The following is a 23,789-nucleotide window of genomic DNA, read 5'->3' as shown; positions in this document are numbered from 1 at the left end:
CATTATTGTCAGGAATGAGACAAAAACGAATATCCATGAATTAAACTCTCCATGGGGTGACTGATCCATAGGAAAAAAAAGTCATTTTGGGGGTGAACTATCCCTTTAACAAGAGCTCGTGACAAATAATAACTATATTGGATCCTTTGGAACGCATGGTTCTCTTTTTTCCTTTTCATGAAAAGTATAAAGGTTTTGGACATACTAGGTATCTAATCTACCCGACAGCCACGATTACATGCCATCACAGAATGAACAACAGATTACCATTGAAGGTACTGTAATCATGACCATATATCCATGACCCTGACATTAAGAGGACATAGACCTCGTCTCCTTCCTCTAACTGCACAGTGACACCATTAGAAGAATTGAACGAGCCATCTGAATTATAGGTACATGAGGCTGCAAGTCGTTGTTTGTTCTTGTAGAGGAACACATAGCTGACATGTCCAGCGTGATGGCTGCTGTGGTAACTGAAGTGATAAACTCCTTTTACTGGTGCTCTGAAGGTTCCTGTAAGGAAGATTTGTAATTCATTGATTTTTGCTAGCCCCCCACCACACGCACGCATGCGCGCACGGCCGCACGCACATGTACAAACACACACACACACACACACACACACACACACACACACACACACACACACACACACACACACACACACACACACACACACACACACACACACACACACAGGGCCGTGGGAAGACGTTTTAGGTTACGGGTGCTGCATGCGTGAGCGAAAATGTGTGTGTTTTTTTTTCTCCAGGTTTGTTACTTTTTTGGGGGTGTTTTCTTACTTTAATTTGGTTAATTTGGTTCCAGAACACATATTCCACTAAATCCCCCCCAAATAACGACCAACGACAGGCATATTATGAAAAAATGTTTTAAATATTTGTTTTAATATATTATTTTATTAATTTATCTTTCATACATTATTTTCAGGGGGTGCTGCAGCCCCCTAAGCACCCCTATTTCCCACGGCTATGCACACACACACACACACACACACACACACACACACACACACACACACACACACACACACACACACACACACACTTCTCAGTTGTGCTTATGGTAGTTCATACCTGTGTTTGGACTGTAAGCGTTTCCGATGTTGGTGTTAACCTTGCTGTATTTCAGGGTGATGTCTGTGTAGAAGGGTCCAGTGTTTCCATCGCTGCCACTAAGTCCAGCTGAGAATGCCACCGTAGATTTATCTATAAACACACAAACCATTACATTGCGGAGGAGCTTCAATGTCAGTACGTGTTCAACAATCTCTCAATTTGTATTTACTGTATAATGAATAAACCTTCAGATAATTCCTCAAGAGAAAAGGACCACTTCACCATTTTTCCAAAGTGTCCACCTACTGATGACATCAACCTAGATTTCAAACTTGTTTTTATGTTTATTTGATTTAATTTGAACTACCGTGGCTACTATTTTTATCATGCTAATTAAGAGCAAGACGGCAGGTTCCATCAGCTTTAAAGACTAAACATTACTGTCCGAAAATTGTGAGGTTTCTTAGAGACACTGAATGTTGAAACCCCCGGAGATGATGTTTCTTCTCCTGTATTTCTACCATCCAGTCTTCATGTGTAGATCACAGATTGTCCTACCTGATGTCTCCAGCAGCTGTCGCAGTTGCATTTCACAGGAGCTCAGTCTGGCGAGAACGTCTCTCAGCTGGGAAACGCTGCTGTCCACGGCTACTGTTAGCTCTGTAGACAGCACACAATGCTACTGTTAGCTCTGTAGACAGCACACAATGCTACTGTTAGCTCTGTAGACAGCACACAATGCTACTGTTAGCTCTGTAGACAGCACACAATGCTACTGTTAGCGCTGTAGACAGCACACAATGCTACTGTTAGCTCTGTAGACAGCACACAATGCTACTGTTAGCTCTGTAGACAGCACATAATGCTACTGTTAGCTCTGTAGACAGCACATAATGCTACTGTTAGCGCTGTAGACAGCACACAATGCTACTGTTAGCTCTGTAGACAGCACACAATGCTACTGTTAGCTCTGTAGATAGCACACAATGCTACTGTTAGCTTTTACCCGGGCATGTCCTATTTTTTGTACCGAATTAACCAAATTAAAGGTTCTATGACATTCATTTTAGCTTTTTTTTAAAAAAATACGTTTTTTGGGGGGTTTTATGACCTCAATTACACCCAAAAATCTGAACTTTGAACATTCAGTGGATTTTCTGTGGTCTGGGGTTTTCTGAATAATTAGGCTGAAAAGTAATCTGAGCTTGGCCCTTCGGCAGTGAGGTCACAGCCGATTAATCCCGCCCACTCTCCTCCTCGCCCCTCCCCTCCCCTATCCTTTCCTTTGGGGGGGGGGTTGAGCAGAGGCGATGATTGACAGGCAAAATCCCTCAGCGACACCCGCAGGCAAAGATTTATTTTTTCATTGCAGTTGAAAAGGCTTTAGAAATGTGAGAGAAAAACACCTGCCATGGATCAATGGAGTGGATTTTTTTGATAAAACTTTCTATACACGTTTGAAGGACCATGACAAAGACTTTTAATGTGTGGTAAAACTGAACGTCATGAAACCTTTAAGGTAACAAAAAAAAAAAAACGAAAAATTGCACACGTGTGAATGCGTTAAGTGTCCTCTTTTTGGGAATTTGGAATATGGTCACCCTAACACAATGCTACTGTTAGCTCTGTAGACAGCACGAAAAATATGTACAAGAGAAGAAAAATTCGGGGAGGGGGGGGTTTGGTGGGGAGGGTAGGTTAAGACTTATGACAGGTGCCCCCAGAGGCCAGAGCTTTAATGTGAAATAAAATGCGGTAGGCCTACCACAATCACTACCACCCTGTTTAAACATTACATTTACCCTCTTGTTCTGTCGACCAATGGACTACTTGACTTGGGCAGAGGACAGGTGCCTTGCTCCAGAGCACTTCAACTGCCTTTTGTGCATTTCCACCTCTTGGCGAGGTAGCTATGTAATCTAGTGTCTCAGACTATTCCTCAGAGGGACTTTGAGGAATGCTTTCTTTAAGCAGGTTAGTTTCCATGTTAGTTTAATTATTAACCCATTGAGACCGTGAACACATCTGTGTCATTGCATGTTTAAGTTAGTTCCCAGCGCCCAACAAAAGATTTTAAATGTGTTATAGTGTTTGTAAACTAGATTACATGTGATGTCACCTTCATTCTCTGTCTATAGAATGGTCACCTGCTGTTCTGTAGCCTTCAGCCTGGCTTCCATGGCTGAAACATATAAATATAGCAACATTTTATGGCAAAAGTGAGTTCCCAACTACAAACAGAAGATGTTCAATTGTGACTTTACCTTCATTCTCTGTCTCTGAAGCCGCCAGCCTCACTTCTATGGCTAGAAAGAAAGAGAGAAAGAAAGAAAGAAAGAAAGACAGAAAGATTGTCAGAATGAATGCTCCCACAAAATTGCATGGCTTTTTTTTATCATATAAAAAATGTGAACTGTGATTTTAATGGATCAACAAGGTTTTCACATTAACATACTGTAAGTAAGGAGTCTTATCTTGTACCTTGATTCTCTGTCTGTAGAATGGCCGCTTGCTGCTCTGTAGTCTTCAGCCTGGCTTCCATGGCTGAAGGAAGAAATATATTTACACAATCATGCATTGAATGAATGACGTGGTTAAAGTTATAAATTCCTAAAACTCCCAACAGAAGATTGTCCAATGTGTACATAGTTTTTTAACCTATAGATTCAGTGTCAGCTTTAGATTGTTCACAAAACATGTTGACAGTGGTGTAAAGTAACTAAGTACATTTACTCAAGTACCGTACTTATTGTTGTACAATGTGGAGGTATTTTGTACTTTACTGGAGTATTTTTAATTTTCAGTACTTTTACTTCTACACCTCAGAGGCAAATATTGTACTTTTACTCCACTACAATTATTTGAAAACTTTAGTTACTAGTTACTTTGTAGATTTTGATTATTATTACAAAATATAAACAGTAACCATTTCAGCCCTATATAAATTTCGGCCATTTGAAAATAACCGATCTACAAGCTCATAATGCGTCGCATCGTGACGCATTGTGAGCTTGTATCGGCTATTTTCTAAAGATATCGATACATTTTGGAAACTTGAAATGGGACATTTCTGCATAATGAGTACTTTTACTTTTGGTACTTTAAGTACATTTTCATACCAATACTTTTGTACTTTAAACTGAAGTAAAAAAACATATTCTGGACTTTTACTTACAGTATTTCTACATTGCAGTATTGATACTTTTACTTAAAGGTAGGGTAAGTGATATTTTTTGGTTAAAACAAAAAGTGTGCATGTCACACCAAACATGTGATGTCACCTTCATTCTCTGTCTGTAGAATGGCCACCTGCTGCTCTGTAGCCTTCAGCCTGGCTTCCATGGCTGAAGACAAACAAACAAACAAACAAACAAACAAACAAACATATAAATATAGCAACGTTTTATGGCAAAAGTGAGTTCCCAACTACAAACAGAAGATGTTCAATTGTGACTTTACCTTCATTCTCTGTCTCTGCAGCCACCAGCCTCACTTCTATGGCTAGAATGAAAGAAAGAAAGAAAGAAAGAAAGAAAGAAAGAAAGAGACAGAATGAATACACCCACACAATTGCATGGCTTTTTTATATGATATTAAAAATATGAACTGTGATTTTAATGGATCTACAAGGTCTTCACATTAACATATAAGGACTCTTATCTTGTACCTTCATTCTCTGTCTGTAGAATGGCCGTCTGCTGCTCTGTAGTCTTCAGCCTGGCTTCCATGGCTGAAGGAAGAAATATATTTACACAATCATGCATTGAATGAATGACGTGGTTAAAGTTATAAGTTCATAAAACTCCCAAAAGAAGATTTTACATTGTCTACATATTGTTTAACCCATTCAATCCAGGAACTTATACTTTGTCATTCTAGATTTTTAGCTATAACCATTATCTTATACTTTGGGCTGTTCAAAAATAGCAGATCTACAAGCTTATAGCTTTGAGCTTGTAGATCTGCTTTTTTTTTTTTTTTATCATATATATTTTTTTTTACTCAAATCTTTGCTCCTGGGGATTCTGCAAATGTCTTCTAAATACTAACAGTGTTTTCTTTTTAAAAATATATTATGTTGCTATAACATAAGTTTTCTCAAAGTGGTTCTCAAGCTTTTTTCATGTCAATGACCCCCAAAATGATATGTATTTGTCGCATCGCGACTCATTGTGAGCTTGTAGATCGGCTTTTTTCGGCTTTTTTCAAAAGATATCAATACATTTTGAAAACTGTGACATTCTGCATAATGAGTACTTTTACTTTTGGTACTTTAAGTACATTTTGATACCAGTACTTTTTGTTCTTTTACTCAAGTCATTTGTTTTTTATTCTAGACTTTTACTTGTAACAGAGTATTTCTACATTGCAGTATTGATACTTTTACTTAAAGGTAGGGTAAGTGATATTTTTTGGTTAAAACAAAAAGTGTGCATGTCACACCAAACATGTGATGTCACACCTTCATTCTCTGTCTGTAGAATGGCCACCTGCTGCTCTGTAGCCTTCAGCCTGGCTTCCATGGCTGAAGACAAACAAACAAACAAACAAACAAACAAACATATAAATATAGCATTTATGGCAAAAGTGAGTTCCCACCTACAAACAGAAGATGTTCAATTGTGACTTTACATTCATTCTCTGTCTCTGCAGCCGCCAGCCTCACTTCTATGGCTAGAAAGAAAGAAAGAAAGAAAGAAAGAAAGAAAGAAAGAAAGAAAGAGACAGAATGAATACACCCACAAAATTGCATGGCTTTTTTTTATCATATTAAAAATGTGAACTGTGATTTTAATGGATCTACAAGGTCTTCACATTGACATATAAGGACTCTTATCTTGTACCTTCATTCTCTGTCTGTAGAATGGCCGTCTGCTGCTCTGTAGTCTTCAGCCTGGCTTCCATGGCTGAAGGAAGAAATATATTTACACAATCATGCATTGAATGAATGACGTGGTTAAAGTTCATAAAACTCCCAACAGAAGATTTTACATTGTCTACATATTGTTTTAACCCATTTAGTCCGGGAACTCATACTTTGTCATTTTAGATTTGTAGCTAACCATTAGTTTAAAATAGCAGATGTGCCGCGCTACGAGCTTGTAGATCTGCTATTTAGTTTTTAAAAAATCGTGACAATTTGTGCAAATCTTTTAAAGCAAACATTTTAACTCAAATCTTTGCTTCTGGGGATTTTACAAATGTCCTCTAAATGTCTTGGACATAAAATGTCTTGGACATCAAAAATAACTTATGTTGCTATAACATAAGTTTTCTCAAAGTGCTTCAAACTTTTTTTCATGTCAAGGACCCCCAAAATGATATTTGTCTGCTGACCCCCCCCCCCCCCCTCATCTCAAAATATTTTGTTCCAGGGACCCCCAGAAGCAGAGATTTGAGTTAAAAATGTATATATATATATTCAAAGCTATATGCACACAACTTTCATGATTTTTCAAAAATAGCAGATCTACAAGCTCATAGTGCTATGAGCTTGTAGATCTGCTATTTTTCAATAGCCAAAGAAATCTAAAATGACACAGATGGGTTCCTGAATTGAATGGGTTAACCTACAGATTCAGCGTCAGCTCAAACAAGCTTTAGGATTGTTCAAACAAAACATGTTGACTTTGATGTTTACCTTCGTTCTGCGTCTCTGTGGCCTCCAGCCGGGCTTCCATGGCTCCAATCACCATCAGCAGATCACACAAGTCAGGCTGACAGTTCCTCCTTTCTGTGTTCTCCTCACTCACTACCTTCTTGTTCATATTAACTCCTCTCTCTGTGTTCTCCTCACTCACTACCTTCTTGTTCATATTAACTCCTCTCTCTGTCTCACTGAGGATGTTTGCTCCGCTGTCTCTGACACAGCAGAACAGAAGCACCACCACTACGCTTAAAAATACCCTCATGTTGTCCTCTCTCTGGAGACTGTGGCCCCGACTGTTAACTCTGGTCCTGGTTCAGACCTTTCTACTTGCTGGTAGAGAGTCCTGTATGACCGTGTGTGTGTGTGTGTGTGTGTGTGTGTGTGTGTGTGTGTGTGTGTGTGTGTGTGTGTGTGTGTGTGTGTGTGTGTGTGTGTGTGTGTGTGTGTGTGTGTGTGTGTGTGTGTGTGAATGTGTTGGTGATAAACACATGTTGACAACAGAACCGTATCACATGATGTGCAGCAGGACACAGAGAGCATATCGTCTGTCGGGTGGAAACCTAATATGTTCAAGCTTTTCAGGATTCAAATTCAAAAACATATTTAAAAAAATCAAGCTTTTAGATCTGCTACGTTTGATGCCTTCGTGTGATGCTGTGGTATGATCAAGTGGGTGCGTTAATTTAGGGGGAAAAATCACAAAAAGTTAAGACATGGAGATAGGAGGTTTATTTACGACAGCGATGATAAGTAAACACCAGGACTGCATGGTCAATGGTGCATCTATATAGCGCTTTCATCCAAAGCACTTTACATAGATCGTGCATCACATTCACCCATTGCACCAACCTGCTCATCGGGAGCAATTAGGGGTTCAGTGTCTTGCTCAAGGACACTTCCACACTAACTCTGGGGGAGAGCCCCCCCAGCCCGGGATCGAACTGGGAACTTTTGCGGTTTCCAGTTCAACTCTACCCGGCCACTCTACCCCTGAGTCACTGCCGCCACCTGGACTGCACGATGACCAATGACACGTACACTTACACATGTGACCCAGATAGACTGAAAGACACATTTGATTAAAGAATGTGTTTAGACATTTTATGAAAAAAGAAAGAAAGTCAAATCATCATGTGTGCCTGTAAGAGCCCCCCCCCCCCCCTCTTCTCAACTCCCCTCCCCCTCATCTCCCCTTCAGTTTGCGTTCATTCACCAGGTGGAAAAAGTATATATATTTTTTTACTTAAGTAAAAGTATCAATACTGCAACATGGTACAAGTATAAGTCTAGAATTCGAAATCTACCGGAGTAAAAGTACAAAAGTATTGGCATCAAATTTGACTTAAATACCAAAAGTAAAAGTCATTATGCAGAATCTCCCATTACCCCAGTTTTCAAATGTACAAAAATCATTTGAAAATAGCAGATCTACAAGCTCACAATGCGTCGCATCGCGACGCATTGTGAGCTTGTAGATCGGCTATTTTCAAATGGCCGAAATGTGTATAGGGCTGAAGTGGTTAATGTATGTTTTGTGATATTAATCCAAATCTACAAAGTAACCAGTAACTAAAGTCTTAAAATAAATGTAGTGGGAGTAAAAAGTACAATATTTGCCTCTGAGATGTAGTGGAGTAGAAGTAAAAGTATTGGAAATTGGAAATACTCCAGTAAAGTATCACCAGAGTCGGTGTCACTTCTCAGCACAGACACGTAACACTTTGATAAGGTGGGAAAATTCCACTGAAATTGCCACATAAGACACAGCTGCTGCTGTAGATATCAGTTATTTACTTTATTTACGTCCTTGGCTGAATCTGTTGGTGAAACTTAAAATCGATTTGGTTACACATTGCATCAAAATGCATTGGTGGTGTGAGCTTGTAGATCTGCTATTTTCTAAAGATTCTTATACGTTTTGAAAACTTGTGAACCATGGCGCTTTAAAGGGTTAGTTCAGATTTTTGGACTTAAAGGGATATTTCACTTTCAAAAAAACTTTTGGTCATTTTATCGTCTACTCAGGCTTTTGTGAGCCCCCCAGACAGTTTTTAAGTTGCTCAATTCAGTATTTAGATAATTGATATTCATTTGATCAGACACGCCCCCTTCCTATACAAACCCATTATAATTTCAAACTCCATTTTAACCATGATAGATTCATCAAAAACACCCGTCCTTGGTTCTGGTGACTCATACCGCCCCCCTAATACGCGAGGGGGCCATGTTCTTTCAATTACTTTTTTCATTAATTTTTTATATATTTTTTGGAAAATGAAAAAAATAAAATACAATATTTTTTTTAAATAAAATTTATGAAAACATTAATCGGAAAAACACGGCCCCCTCACGCATTAGGAGGGCAGGGTGAGTCACCAGAACCAAGGACGGGTGTTTTTGATGAATCTAACATGGTTAAAATGGAGTTTGAAGGAAGGGGGCGTGTCTGATAAAAAATAATATCAAATATCTAAATATTGAATAAAGCATCTTAAAAACTGTCTGGGGGGCTCACAAAGGCCTGAGTAGACGATAAAATGACCAAACGTTTTTTTGAAAGTGAAATATCCCTTTAAAGCTGTAGGAAATACTTGAATGTAGTGGTTGCAAAGGTATTAATTGATTGCCCGAGTCCCGTGGTCAGAGTTCTGGTCCGGTTATGGTCCGGTTCTGATGAATATGAAGTAGTTCCGGTAGGTTAGTAGATTTGGTGGGGGCCGCTCATTAAAAATAAATTAATTTTAAAAAAACTAGCGTCATTTGTATTGTTGACCTATTTCTACCATATAGTGCAGGTTCCGTTCAACTTCGGCCCCTCTGTCACATGGTACTATTTTTTGTGTCATATATTTTGTGGGTGAGTAGGCTGCCGTGGCGCAGTGATTCTGGACACAAACAGAAAAGTACAAAATGTCAAAATGAACACTGTATCCCATCAAGCCACATGCAGGACATGAGGGGAACATTTCAGAACATTATTTGACCTTCTTCAGTTGGTGACAATAACAGAAAATACACTAGTGTAGAGCCCTGAGGGACGCCGCTCATTTGGGGTTTAAGTGGTTAACTTTTGTCCAGAGACCCAGGAAGTGCTGCTATAACGTCCTGCGTCCATGCAGAAATATGGCATCCCGTGGACCCAGGCCTGGAATTTCATCATTTTAGGGGCAAGGCCACTTGGTGTTGTCCATCTTTTGAGGGCACAAAGGCCAAATGCCAGGGCAGGAAGGCCATCAAATAAAACAAGATTCTAGTCCATTGAAAAATAATTCATTGAATCTAAGGGTTTAAGGATGCCTGCCTGTCCTGCCTGGACCACTCTTAAGGCAGGTACAGACTGTACGACTTTAAAGTGTTCGGGGAGTCGTCTGATCGTTAAGCATTACACACTGCAGGAGTTTATTTCTTGAAATCGGCTGTCATAATATCGTTGTGGTCTTCACAACAGGATTGATCCCCGACAAGGGCTGACACACTGTAGGATAGTTCACTAGAATGCTATCTCCAGAGTCAGACCCAATACATACATTTGAGTTTATTCCAATTCATTTTAATCGACGTATCCCGTGATATGCCTCTCCCCCTCTCCCTCTCCCCCCTCTCTCGCTCTTTCTCTCTCTCTCTCTCTCTCCCTCTCTCTCGCTCTCCCTCTCTCGCAGTCAAGTGCGCAGAAGCCGTCAGTGACAGCGTTGCCATGTCCGCTTATTATAAGCGACTTTGGGCTTGTTTTTCTGTAGAGTTGCTTGTAAATATTGGTTGTTGCGGGGTGCATTTTTTGGGCTTATTTGTGTAGTTGCTTATTTGGCCTTGTTTCCTAATGTTGTTTAAACCAGTGGTTTAAACAACACATAATATGTATTTGTCCGCAGACCCCCCTTCTGTAAATATGTTGTGCCATCACTGACCCCCATACAAGATTTGGAAAATATTCCACAATTTTCTCAAGATTTTTATTTGAAAATAGCTGCGACGCGTTGTGAGCTTGTAGATCGGCTATTTTCAAATATCCAATGTATTTGTAAATAGGTTTAAAGTGCTCAAGTGGCCTTTTCTTGGGCTTGTTTTCATAGACCTGGTTGCTTATTTCTCTCGCAACATCTGGCAACGCTGTTCATAACAGCGTGCACATGCTGCACACTCACACACACACACACACACACACACACAGAGCTCGCTCTTGCTCTCACTCTCTGTCTGTCTGTCTCTCTCTCTCTCTCTGTACAATTCCTCTAAAATAAACAGCCCACCACCAGGCTCGCTCACTCTCTCATTTTGTTTTATAATGTTAACTTAATACAGGACTGGACGGTAATATTGCGGTAGGGACTGTTTGTTGTGGTCAGATCCAGTGACGCTCCCCTGGCCACGGTGGCTGTAATGTGCTCTCATTGGCTGTAGCGTGGATCTCCTCGCAGACCCTTTCATAATGTATGATACTGTCCGATCTCCTGTCTGGGACAGAGCTGAATATCTAACATGGTAGTTATCTGAAAACGGTCGGAAAGCCGTCTCAGAGCGGATAATCGCGGCCACATCGTCTCGCGGAACCTTTCACACAGAGCGAGCATTATCTCGCAGATCAAAGGCCGATCTGCGTCAGATCGGGAGGTTTTGTCGGCGAGCGCCAAAAAATGTCGGCGACAGCAATCTCGGACCCAATCTCCTGCAGTGTGTACGGGCCCTTAGGGCAGTGGATCTCAAACTTTTTCATGTCAAGGATCCCCAAAATGACATGTATTTTGGCCACGGACCCCCATGTCAAGATATTTTGTTCCAGGGACCCCCCCCCCACAACAGTTACAAATGTTCGCTTTAAAAATATTATATTCAAAGATTTGCACAAATATTCACGATTTTTCAAAAAATAGCAGATCTACAAGCTCATAGCGCGGCACTCGGTGCCGCGCTATGAGCTTGTATATCTGCTATTTTTGAATAGCCAAAGTATAAAAGGTTAAAGTGGTTAAAATTATTGTGATGCCATATTAACACATTTTGCTGGGGACCCCCTGGAACCCCCCCCAAAGGACCCCTGGGGGTCCCCGAACCCCACTTTGAGAACCAACGATTTAGGGTGCCTGAAGAACTCGCCCCGGTCAAATTGATCCTCCTGGCTTCACATAATAGTATTTACCCTATGCCCACCATATCCTCCCACGCCGCTGCTGCTGTTATTATCGTCTATTATTATGGACACGACGCAGATCTCCAGTTCCTCCTCCCTCACCAGAGCTTCTTCTCTCATCCCACACTGACTCTGTGAGAAACTCATGGAAAATGTTTTGCTTTGGTGTTGTTGTTGTTGTTGTTGTTCATGTTGTGTTTCTGAGGACACCCACATAGCCTCAGTTCACCGGCTCAGCTGAGCCATTACACATTCCACAGGGCTTCACACTGAGCCGGCGGCTTTTTAATTCATGCAAGAACAACAGTAGGGTGGGTGGGTGGTGGGGGGTGAGGGCGGGGTCATAAATGCTTGTCTTGTGCCTGTGTGGATGGATGGGGTTGGAAAAGGCTGTTGTGTGTGTGTGTGTGTGTGTGTGTGTGTGTGTGTGTGTGTGTGTGTGTGTGTGTGTGTGTGTGTGTGTGTGTGTGTGTGTGTGTGTGTGTGTGTGTGTGTACGTGCGTGCGTGCGTGCGTGCGTGCGTGCGTGCGTGCGTGCGTGCGTGCGTGTGTGCGTGTGTGTGTGGGGGTGGTTAAACTGTTCTTATACAGTATCTGTCCTTCACCTTCACCTTCACCTATCCCATAACCCCGGAGGGTCGTTGGGGCACCACAGACGATCTGTTGACCAGCTCTCTCCGTCCCTCTCTGTCCTCGGCAGCTCTCATTGCCTCACTGAGTTTCAAGTGAGTCCATTCTCCGATGTTATCTTCCCATCTTTTCTTCTGTCTCCCTCGTCTCCTGCCACCTTGTACGGTGCCTTGCAAGATGGTCTTTGCAAGGCCTGAGGATCTGGTGATGTGTCCGTACCACCTCAGTTTTCGCTTTATGACAGTAGTAAGCAGGTCATCATGTGGGCCGATGGCTTGGCTGATCTTTTGCCGGACTTCCTCGTTGGTGACATGTTGGGTGTAGGAGATACCCATGAGTCTTCTGTAGCATCTCATCTCCATGCTCTGTATTCTCTTCTGGAGCTCTGTTGTCAGGGTCCAAGTTTCACAAAGCGTATAGAAAGATTGAGATGACAAGTGAGCGCATTAGTCTCATTTTTGATGCCAGACTGATGTTTTTGTCTTTCCATATGGGCTTGAGTTTTGCCAGGGCAGCAGTTGTTTGAGCAATTCTGGCAAGGACTTCCCGTTTGGAGTATCTGTCCATATGCCTCAAATGTATACATTTGTAATCAAACTAATTGCTGTCTTTTAATGTAAAGCACATGGAGTTGATGTGCTATATGAATACTGTACATTTGACTTGACTTCAGAACTCTGCCTTCCTGATCTGCACACCACCAAACCACACCAAACCACACCAAACCACACCAAACCACACCGTACCGCACCAGGTGCGCAAGGCGCGGCAGTGGCTCAGGGGTAGAGTGGCCGGTAGAGCGGCCGGATGGCAACCGTGAGGTTCCCAGTTGGATCCCGGGCCCCCCCAGAGTTAGTGTGGAAGTGTCCTTGAGCAAGACGCTGAACCCCTAACTGCTACTGATGAGCAGGTTGGTGCCTTGCATGGTGTGTGTGAATGTGTGAATGTAATGCACAATCTATGTAACGCACAACACAGTGCCTTTATAACTGAAGTGAGGGCTTTAGAACCTCTATAACAGGTCTAAAGTGAGGGCTTTAGAACCTCTATAACAGGTCTAAAGTGAGGGCTTTAGAACCTCTATAACAGGTCTGAAGTGAGGGCGTTAGAACCTCTATAACAGGTCTAAAGTGAGGGCTTTAGAACCTCTATAACAGGTCTAAAGTGAGGGCTTTAGAACCTCTATAACAGGTCTAAAGTGAGGGCTTTAGAACCTCTATAACAGGTCTGAAGTGAGGGCGTTAGAACCTCTATAACAGGTCTAAAGTGAGCATACATTTGACTTTAAATGAAGAATAAACTCTCCAGACATACAGTATGGTTAGAGAGACATCTAGTGGACAAATGATGAAATGTAAGCAATAGCTGAGTTTAGAATGAATAGTACCTGATTATGAAATAACTATGAAAATGGAGACATTTACAATGTTTGAGTTCTTCATAACATTTTAAATCCAGATTAGATTATCATAGAAATGCCAGCAAATGGACAGGATTATACCTAGAATTCCTGTGACCCATTATTTGCACATCTGACCATCTATCTCTTTAACATCTCTTTATTAATGTACTATACTCTTTGCCTGTTTAAACCAGTGGTTCTCAACCTGTGGTTCGGGACCCCCAGGGGGTCCCCAGATGACACTGAAGTGACAATTTAAGGACTTTTAATATCTAATAAAAAAAAGATAAGAAAAAGCCCATTACTGCATCAAAAGTAATCCATTAACGATACTAAATAAAAACTGCTCAAACATTGTGCAAATGTGCAAATAATAAGAAAGAGGCGATCTACAAGCTCTCAACGGCTCTACGTTGTGAGCTTGTAGATCTGCTATTTTCACAATATTTATCTGCGGAATCGAGTCAAACTAAATATGAATGCCTCAACTCCTACCATTCCAAGTGCTTGTCAGTGTCGGGGGTCCCCAGTTCAAATATGATTATTTTGGGGAGTCGTGGCCTGAAAAGGTTGAGAACCATTGGGTTACACTACCAGCCCTATGGTATTATACCACTTATATTCTGTTACACTACCATGTGTAAAACCCTACGGGGATCTCATTTTAAATAAGCCAAGTGCTTTTATGAGCGATCCAGTTTAGAGGACCTTGTATTGTGAATTGTACTTCCATGTACTGTTTCCATGTCTTTCTAAATAAAGTATTCAATCAATCAATCAATCCTTCAAAACTGCCCTAAAAGAGTACCTTCAGGAGGCTGCAACTCCAAACTGGCCCCTGTAAAAGTCATAACCAAACCACATGCACGTGCATGCACACGCACACGGCAGTGGCACAGCCAGAACGCTAGTATATGCTGGGCCTGAGCAGGAGCGGGTGGGCAATTTTGTATCCAAAAATTTATTATATATACATTTTTGGGCCACGGCCCACAAATGTGGGACACACACACACACACACACACACACACACACACACACACACACACACGTCAAATGCACCCCAGATGCCAGATGCTTTAGTGAATACTGACATTCAGATTCCTTCCCTCTAGCTAGAACCCTGTAACCTGTGTGACTCCAGGCTTTATGTGGAATCAATGTATCCAGCAGGGAGACCCAACCTGACCTGAATAATAAAACTAACAGTGAATTATGTTTGTTATCATAGCAGTGGTGTAACTAAGTACATTATATAACTGCTCCTAAACTGTCTTTTACTGAGGCAGAGTAAACCACGCTCCACTGATGTTCATGAGGGCTTTTTATTTTCACCCAATGTAGACAACGTGAGAAACTGTGAATGAAATGACACAAAACAAATAATATGTTTTAACCACAATGAATTATGAATGTCCTTGTTGACAGCCATGCTATCTTCTTTTTAAATGTTTAGTTGCATGTTTAGTTGCATAAACACACACAACAAAACAACAACAATCATTGTACAGAGAAAACAAAGAAGACACATACCGTGTGCGCCTTCTGCCCATATATATTCAGGAGTGTTAGTACTTTTTATCATTTTATATATTTTCTTCTTGACATACACCGAACTCCTCACAGCTCTGAAACTCTATTTGTTCTGATTACCAGCACCTTTAACTCACCCAGGTGAACCCAATGCTGCGTGATTGGTGTCACGTGATATCTGCTCCAGCAGGCCACAATGCAGAGAACAGTAGAAGGCACTATGTTATCATACTCCATACACATACAATACAGCATATTACCCAAAATGAACAATATTCACTTTTCATATTTTCAGAAAAATAATAAAATCAAATACCACAAAATTCAACCACTCTCTGGAACAGCTACACATTTACTCAAGTACTGTACTTAAGTAGAATTTTTATTTAACTTTACTGGATTATTTCCAATTTGCAATACTTTTACTGCTACCCCACTACATCTCAGAGCCAAATATTGTATTTTTACTCCACTACAATTATTTAAAAACTTTAATTACTAGTTACTTTGCAGATATAAATGATTATGTTGTAGAACATACATTAACCACTTTAGCCCTACTTTATACATATTTGAAAATAGCAGATCTACAAGCTCACAACGCTTGCGACGCGGCGCGTTGTGAGCTTGTAGATCTGCTATTTTCAAACTTTTTAGTGCTTTTACTTTAAGTATATTTTGATGCCAATACTTTTGCACTTTTACTCAAGTAACATTTTGAACACAGGCCTTTTAGCTTGTAACAGAGTATTTCTATATTGTGGTATTATTGCTACTTTTACCTAAGCAAAACATCTGAGTACTTCTTCCACCACTGGTTCTTATCACCCAAAAGTTACACTTCTAGAGAGACACACTTTTAACCAGAGTCTCACAAACTAAACAAATAAACCCACACCCCCTAAACAACACACATTCTAATTCAAACCCACTTACGAGTCGCTGAATCCTGCCTCTGCGACTAAAGTTCTGCCCCGTTGGAGACATTTGCACAACAAAGTATAGAAACTACAGTTTTCTAATAATTGTAATGGAGTAAAAGTACAATATTTGCTTCTGAGATGTAGTGGAGTAAAAGTAAAAGTATAGACAATTGGAAATACTCCAGTAAAGTAAAAAATACCTCAAAGTTTTACTTGAGTACAGTACTTGAGTAAATGTACTTAGTTACTTTCCACCACGTGCTGTGCACGGTGCCATCGGAAAATGATCCGTTTAGGCGCCATCGCCCGCCAAATGGATTCTCTGTCAGCGCGGTAACACGCCCTAACGCCCACTCAGGCTGTATTTGTTTGTCTTTTGTGAAAAGCCATTACCTTGGCAGAGGGGGGGGGCTCTAACCTCTCCTCCATTTAGATGAGGCTATCGTTCTCAACCTCGCTCGCAATTTGTCCAACCCGAGGCCATCTAAATGCTGAGAACAAGGCTTTTCTCTCATTAACAGTCCTTATACGAAGGACACGGAGCGCCGACCAAGCAGAACCCCAATGAGCCATGGTAACAACAAGGGCTAATAGAGTAATGTTCAATCCTGGTATGACCTGTGTCGTTGTGTTTACGGGACGCTCTTAACCCCACAAACAACCAGTCGTGTAAAGTAACAAAGTACATTTACTCAAGTACTGCACTTAAGTACAATTTTGGGGTAGCCGACTTTTACTCTACTTGAGTATTTCCAATTGTCTATACTTTTACTTCTACTCCACTACATCTCAGAGGCAAATATTGTACTTTCACTACAATTATTTGAAAACTTTAGTTACTAGTTACTGTTCAGATATCAATAATTACGTTATAAAACATACATTAACCACTTTAGCCCTATTTTATACCTAGGCTATTTGAAAATAGCCGATCTACAGGCTCACAGCGCGTTGCATCGCGACGCGTTGTGAGCTTGTAGATCTGCTATTTTTGTATATCTGCTATTTTTACTTGTTGATACCAATACTTTTGTACTTTCACTCAAGTGAAGTACATTTTGAATTCCGGACTTTTACTTATAACTGAGTACTTCTACTTTGCAGTATTGATGCTTTTACTTAAAACATTTGAGTACTTTTTTTTAGTACCGCCACTGCAAACAACACTGTTTGAAAGACTGTGTCGTTGACCTCGTCGCTGTAGCTCTGCTCTCATCATTAGCCTATTACCTTCAACAATCTATCAACACCACAATCAATCTTTAAATGCATGAAACCTGTGTGTGTGTGTGTGTGTGTGTGTGTGTGTGTGTGTGTGTCCGTCCGTCCGTCCGTCCGTCCGTCCGTGTGTGTGTGTGTGTGTCCGTCCGTGTGTGTGTGTGTGTGTGTGTGTGTGTCCGTCCGTGTGTGTGTGTGTGTCCGTCCGTGTGTGTGTGTGTGTGTGTGTGTGTCCGTCCGTGTGTGTGTGTGTCCGTCCGTCCGTCCGTCCGTCCGTCCGTCCGTGTGTGTGTGTGTGTGTGTGTGTGTGTCTGTGTCTGTGTGTGCGCGCGCGTGTGTGTGTGTGTGTGTGTGCGTGTGTATAATAATTTAATAATTTAAAAAAATGTATCTGTATCTGTCTCTCCGCTGGGTTCTGTGCAGTGTTGATTTTGTCGACTAAAACTACGACGAAAAATGTTGGTCGACTACCTTTTTTCACTGAAGAAAACTAAATAAAAACTAAGCTATGACGACTAAAACTATGACTAAATATATTGACAATTTCATCAACAAATAAAAACTAGACTAAAATGTTAGTGAGGGATCTAGTGGAGAAGAGATCCAGTAGAACTAAAAGACATTTTATATTTGGTTGCGCTCGGGTGTTGCGCTCTGAAAATAGCAGATCTACAAGCTCACAACGCGTCACGATGCGACGCGTTGTGAGCTTGTAGATCTGCTATTTCCAAATAGCCTATGTATAGAATAGGGCTGAAGTGGTTAAAGGTTTCATGACATTCACTTTTACACCACATTCAAAGTCTTTGTCCTGGTCCTTCAAAAGTGTACAAAAAGTTTTAAGTAAAAATTCCATTCCAGTGATCAATGGCAGGCGTTTTTCTCTCACATTTCTAAAGCCTTTTCAACTGCAATGAAAAAAGAAATCTTTGCCTGCGGGTGTCGCTGGTGAGGGATTTTGCCTGTCAATCATCGCCTCTGCTCCGCCCCCCCCCAAAGGAAAGGATAGGGGAGGGGAGGGGCGAGGAGGAGAGTGGGCGGGATTAATCGACAGTGACCTCACTGTCGAAGGGCCAAGCTCAGATTACTTTTCAGCCTAATTATTCAGAAAACCCCAGACCACAGAAAATCCACTGAATGTTTTAAGTTCAGTTTTTTTGGGTGTAATTGAGGTCATAAAACCCCAAATAAAACATTGAAAATAAAAAAAGTGAAAATGAATGTCATGATACCTTTAATGTATGTTTTACGATATAATAATGTAGATCTGCAAAGTAACTAGTGACTAAAATTTTCTAATACTTGTATTCGAGTAAAAGCACAATATTTGCCTCTAAGGTGTAGTGGAGTAGAAGTAAAAGTATTGAAAATTGGAAATACTTTAGTACGGTAAAAGTACCTCAAAATGAATTAAAAGTACAGTACCTGAGTAAATGTACTTAGTTACTTTACACCACTGGTTGTAATCCTCTTCATCATCATCAACATCTTCTGCAAACTCTGCATTCTTGTTGTCTTGCTGTACGTGTGTGAGCAGGTTGTGCCATGTTGTAATATAGCTTTTTTTTGTTTGTTGTTCTTTTATTAAACTCTTGAACCCTGTTTTTCAAGACGTGTTTCAACAAACAAATGAATTTGATGATAGGGGTGTTGGGTGTTTAAGAGAGGAAAAAAATAAAAAAGAGACGGGGAGGTGGAGAGAAGTCCTTTGTCCTTTCATTCTGTTTACTAAGGGGAGAAAAGAACATTCAGGAGATCTGATCCGGTGCATCTCAGTGAGAGAGAGAGCGAAGAGCTACTGCAACGATGGACTGTGAGATCACCCGCCATGTGAAGTTTGATGACATAAAGGGTGACACCTTCTATTTTAAAGGTGAATATGTCTGTTTTAGATGTTGCCCCATTAACTCATTAAGACCGTGAAAGCCTCCGTGTCATTTTATACTTTGGCTATTAAAAAAATAGCAGATCTACAAGCTCATAGTGCGGCACGAAGTGACACGCTATGAGCTTGTAGTTCTGCAAAAAAAAAAAAAATTGTGAACATTTGTGCAAATCTTTGAATATACTGTATATCAATCATTTTTTTAAAGCGAAGTTGTTTTCGCTTTAAAAAAATATTTTAAGATGGGGGTCAGCGGCCAAATCGGTGTCTTTTTGGAGGGTCAAACCCCCCCAAAACCCCCAAAATGCATAGAAAACTATGCATTATACCTATAACACAATACAAACACAATGGTCTTACACCTGCATTAGGCTACTATTCATGATTTATTTCTTTTTTGCATTTCTTTTTTTTTTTTTTTTCTGGAGCCAAGGTATGGCACCTGCCATACCTTGCCATACCCAATTGACGCTTGAAATGTATGTGGCTGTGAAGTTGCATAATGTGTTGTTCTCTTTCACATCTTCAGAGATACAATGGGAGGAGACAGACTGTATGTATCAAAGGACAAAGAAAACCAATGTGATGTGGATTAAGAACAAGGACAACTACTTTCTGCTCGTTGGGGAAGAAGACCAGTTGATCTTTGAAACATTAAGCAAACAGCAGCTGGATTCAGCTGGTAAGAGTCCAGCAACAGAGCCATTGTCATATTTTAAGGGGACATTTCACTTTCAAACATGTTTGAAAGTGAAATATTAACATTTTAACATCTACTCAGGCTTTTGTGAGCACCTCAGACAGCTTTTAGGTTGCTTGATTCACTATTTAGACATTAGATATTCATTTTATCAGACCTTCCAAACGTATAATTTAAAAGCATTAAAATAATTAACACAATATAAATGTAGTGCAGTAATAACAGCAAAGCAGTATTACAGAATAGCACAATTACAGACCAGTGTGTGCAGGTATGCATGTACAGTATGCAAATGTTTCCAGAGATGGTTTGGCACTGGGAAATAAATGTTGCATTAGCCATAGTCAGACACCAATACATAAACAAATATATATATATATATTAATATATTAGTGTCTCTCTGTTTTCCTGGGGAAACACAATGAACAGCATCTAACAACTCATGTCATTAATGCTGCTCAGCCATATATATATAAATATATATAAATATATATATATATATATATATATATATATATATATATATATATATATATATATATATATATATATATATATATATATATATACATACACACACACACACACACACACACACACACACACACACACACACACACACACACACACACACACACACACACACACACACACACACACACACACACACACACATATATATATATATATATATATATGCTGAAGAAATAGTTAATAAATGTTTCCCTTTCCTTTATTTTTTAGACTGTTGCTTCACAATCAGCAACTACAGAGGACCAAACATTCCTACGAATGGAACAGAGGACAGAAACAGAGGGCGGCCAGTAATGCTCTATGTCAGACAACATGACACATTCAAAGTTGTGAGCTGTAAGGAACATAAAGTTCACGTGGAGACCCTGGTGAGTGTTCATGGTCACATCATGTGACTCTTTGTGTCTCCTACCGGAACCGCTGCCGGTCATCAAATTATTGTCTTAGGAATGAGACAAAAACCAAAAAAAGTCTCCATGGAGTGACTAATCCATTGAAACAACGTTTTTTTGGGGGTGAAGTGTCCCTTTAAGACCTGAGGCAGAGTCTTACAAAAATGTCTAACAGTTTAAAAAAAATGTTTCTATGTCAGTGGTGCTCAAACATTTTCATGTGGAGGACCCCCAAAGTTATGTATTTGGCCACGGACCCCCATCTCAAGATATTTTGTTCCAGGAACCCCCCCCCCCCCCCCCCCCCAGTAGCAAAGAATTGAGTTAAAGATGTTCGCTTAAAAAAATATACTCAAAGATTTGCAAAAAAAAAATCATTATTTAAAAATAAAAATAAAACCTACAAGCTTGCAACGAAGTGACACGCTGCAAGCTTGTAGATCTGCTATTTTTGAATAGCCACCAAAACGATTGTGACACTGCTAAAAATGTGTCCGAGTGGTACCAGCGGGTACATGGGAGAGTGCATTGACTGGCAAGGGACCCTGAATACCGTCTTATAAAAAAAAGGTAAATACAAAAAAGGTATTCAGGGTCCCGAAAGGGGCTATAGGTGGAACTCCTCGTCTTCTCGTCCTGATGTTTATCTTCCTCCTCTATATGTTTCTGTAGGACCGTCTTCCAGACCAGATCGAGGACGATGGACACAGGTTTTTGTTCTTCTTGAAGAAAGTCACTGGATGCGAGAGCACCTACATGATGGAGCCATCTGTCCACTCCTCCCACTTGCTGGGATTTGATCATTGTGACCGTTCTCTGCTCAAACTGGTTCTGCTCTCACAGAACGCACAACAAGTACAAGAACAAAGCCACTTTTCCATGCGGAATTGTAAGATCTAATTAATAGTCAATGTTTGCAGAGGTTGTGTCCTTGATTTGATTTGATTTGATTTTATTAGACGCTATACACGAGAAAAACACATGTTACACCATGTTCATCATAGAAACGTCAAGGATACAGACACAGAAAAGTCTTGCGACTTGTTTTCATTGTGGTCCTTGGTCTGAGACAAACAACACTGCAACAAAATACATACAGGTAAACAGTACAATAATAAATAAAACAATCAATTACTACACTACCTACAGCATAAATACATATAATCACATTGCTAACATAAGTGACCCTACTATTCGGCAACGTTTTCTAATAGCCATGCTTTGACCCTTGTCTTAAAAAGGAGATGGCTGCTGGTGCTCTTTATGGTCAGGGGTAGCGAGTTCCAGTTAACTGCTCCTCCAAATCTAAATGAGCGTTTTCCCATTTCAGTGGTGAACGTGGGCATGGTCAGGTCTGCTATGCTGGCTCTGGTTAGGTGGGAATGGGCTTCGCTACGCTTCTGAAAAAGATTACATAGGTACACAGGGGCGCTGTTTATGTAGATGTTATGCACCAAGTTCAGCTGTAGTTGAACTGACCTGGCTGCCAGAGGGAGCCAACCCAACTGCTGGAAATGATGTTTTCCAACATGGTCCCTTGCAGACAGCCCCAAGACAAGCCTGACCAACCTATTTTGAGAAACCTGCAACTTCTCTTTTAGGGCTTTGGTTAGGCCACCGTACCATGAGCCAATGGCATAGTCAAAACAACATAAAACCAGTGAGTTTGCTAATAAGCGAAGACTGGCAGAGTCCAGAAACTGCGCTTTCCTGGCTAAGAATTTGGTTCTACCATTTACCTTACTAATGGTCTTAAGAGCCATGTTTTCACCACCCAGGCTGCGATCAAGCAGACAACCAAGGTAGCTGACTGAGGGTTTAGCCGGAAAGGACTGGCCCCCAAGAGTGATACTAGGAGAGGCCAGTTTGTGCAACCTGGGCTGAGAACCAAATAAAATATATTCAGTTTTGGCCATATGAAGGGATAATTTATTGTCTGAAAGCCAGGTCTTAATACGATTGAATTCCTTGACAAGGGTGCCATTCAACTTGTCTACATCCTCATCTGAGGCCAGGATGGCTGAATCATCCGCGTACAAGAACAAATTAACAGTACAGGCAGCTTGGAGGTCGTTTATGAAAATTAGAAACAACAGGGGGCCCAAAACACTCCCTTGCGGGACGCCGCAGGTCACAGGCAGAGCCTTTGAGAGATGGCCTTGAAAGTCTGTGATTTGATCCCTGTCTGAAAGATACGAAATAAACCAATTTAAGCTAGAAGAGCTCAGGCCTAAGGCTGAAAGTTTGTTGAACAGTAAGCCGTGGTGTACTGTGTCAAAGGCTTTTTGGAGATCAATTAGGATCATTCCACTTAGCTTACCAGCTTCCATTTCAGATCTAATGAAATCAGTAAGGTAGAGAAGACATGAGTCAGTTGAGTGGGACTTCCTAAAACCAGACTGGAAAGTATACAGTAGTTTGGAGTCACTAAGGTACCCATAAAGTTGTTCATGAATTACTTTCTCCAGTACTTTGGAAGCGACACTGAGTATGGAGATAGGTCTGTAGTTTCCCGGGTCAGACCTATTACCCTTCTTAAAAAGAGGGATTGTTTTGGCATGTTTCATGTCCAAGGGGACAGTTCCTTGCTCTAGGGACAAATTAACTATGTGTGTGACACATGGTGCAATCAGGTCCGCTGCATCCTTTAGGAACCTTGCAGAGATGTTATCAAGCCCAGTGGCCTTGTTGGTGTTAAGGCTCTTTAACATTTTAT

At 40.7% G+C, this 23,789-nt stretch overlaps 1 protein-coding gene across 1 annotated transcript; it reads left to right on the top strand.

The window, feature by feature from the left end:
* Positions 1-19,300: 19,300 nt before the first annotated feature.
* LOC308073749 (interleukin-18-like) lies at positions 19,301-22,000 on the top strand. The gene is made up of 4 exons (XM_080412859.1): positions 19,301-19,435; positions 19,977-20,129; positions 20,892-21,049; positions 21,746-22,000. The coding sequence occupies exons 1-4, from the start codon at positions 19,369-19,371 to the stop codon at positions 21,971-21,973; spliced, it is 606 nt and encodes a 201-aa protein (XP_080268985.1). The 5' UTR covers positions 19,301-19,368; the 3' UTR covers positions 21,974-22,000.
* The last annotated feature ends 1,789 nt before the right edge of the window (positions 22,001-23,789 follow it).

Source organism: Gymnoscopelus braueri, assembly GCF_963280865.1.
Source record: "Gymnoscopelus braueri genome assembly, chromosome: 18".
In the NCBI taxonomy this organism is placed as follows: Eukaryota; Metazoa; Chordata; class Actinopteri; order Myctophiformes; family Myctophidae; genus Gymnoscopelus; species Gymnoscopelus braueri.
Note: the sequence above shows the minus strand (reverse complement) of the source record. Positions and strands in the feature narration are given on the sequence as shown.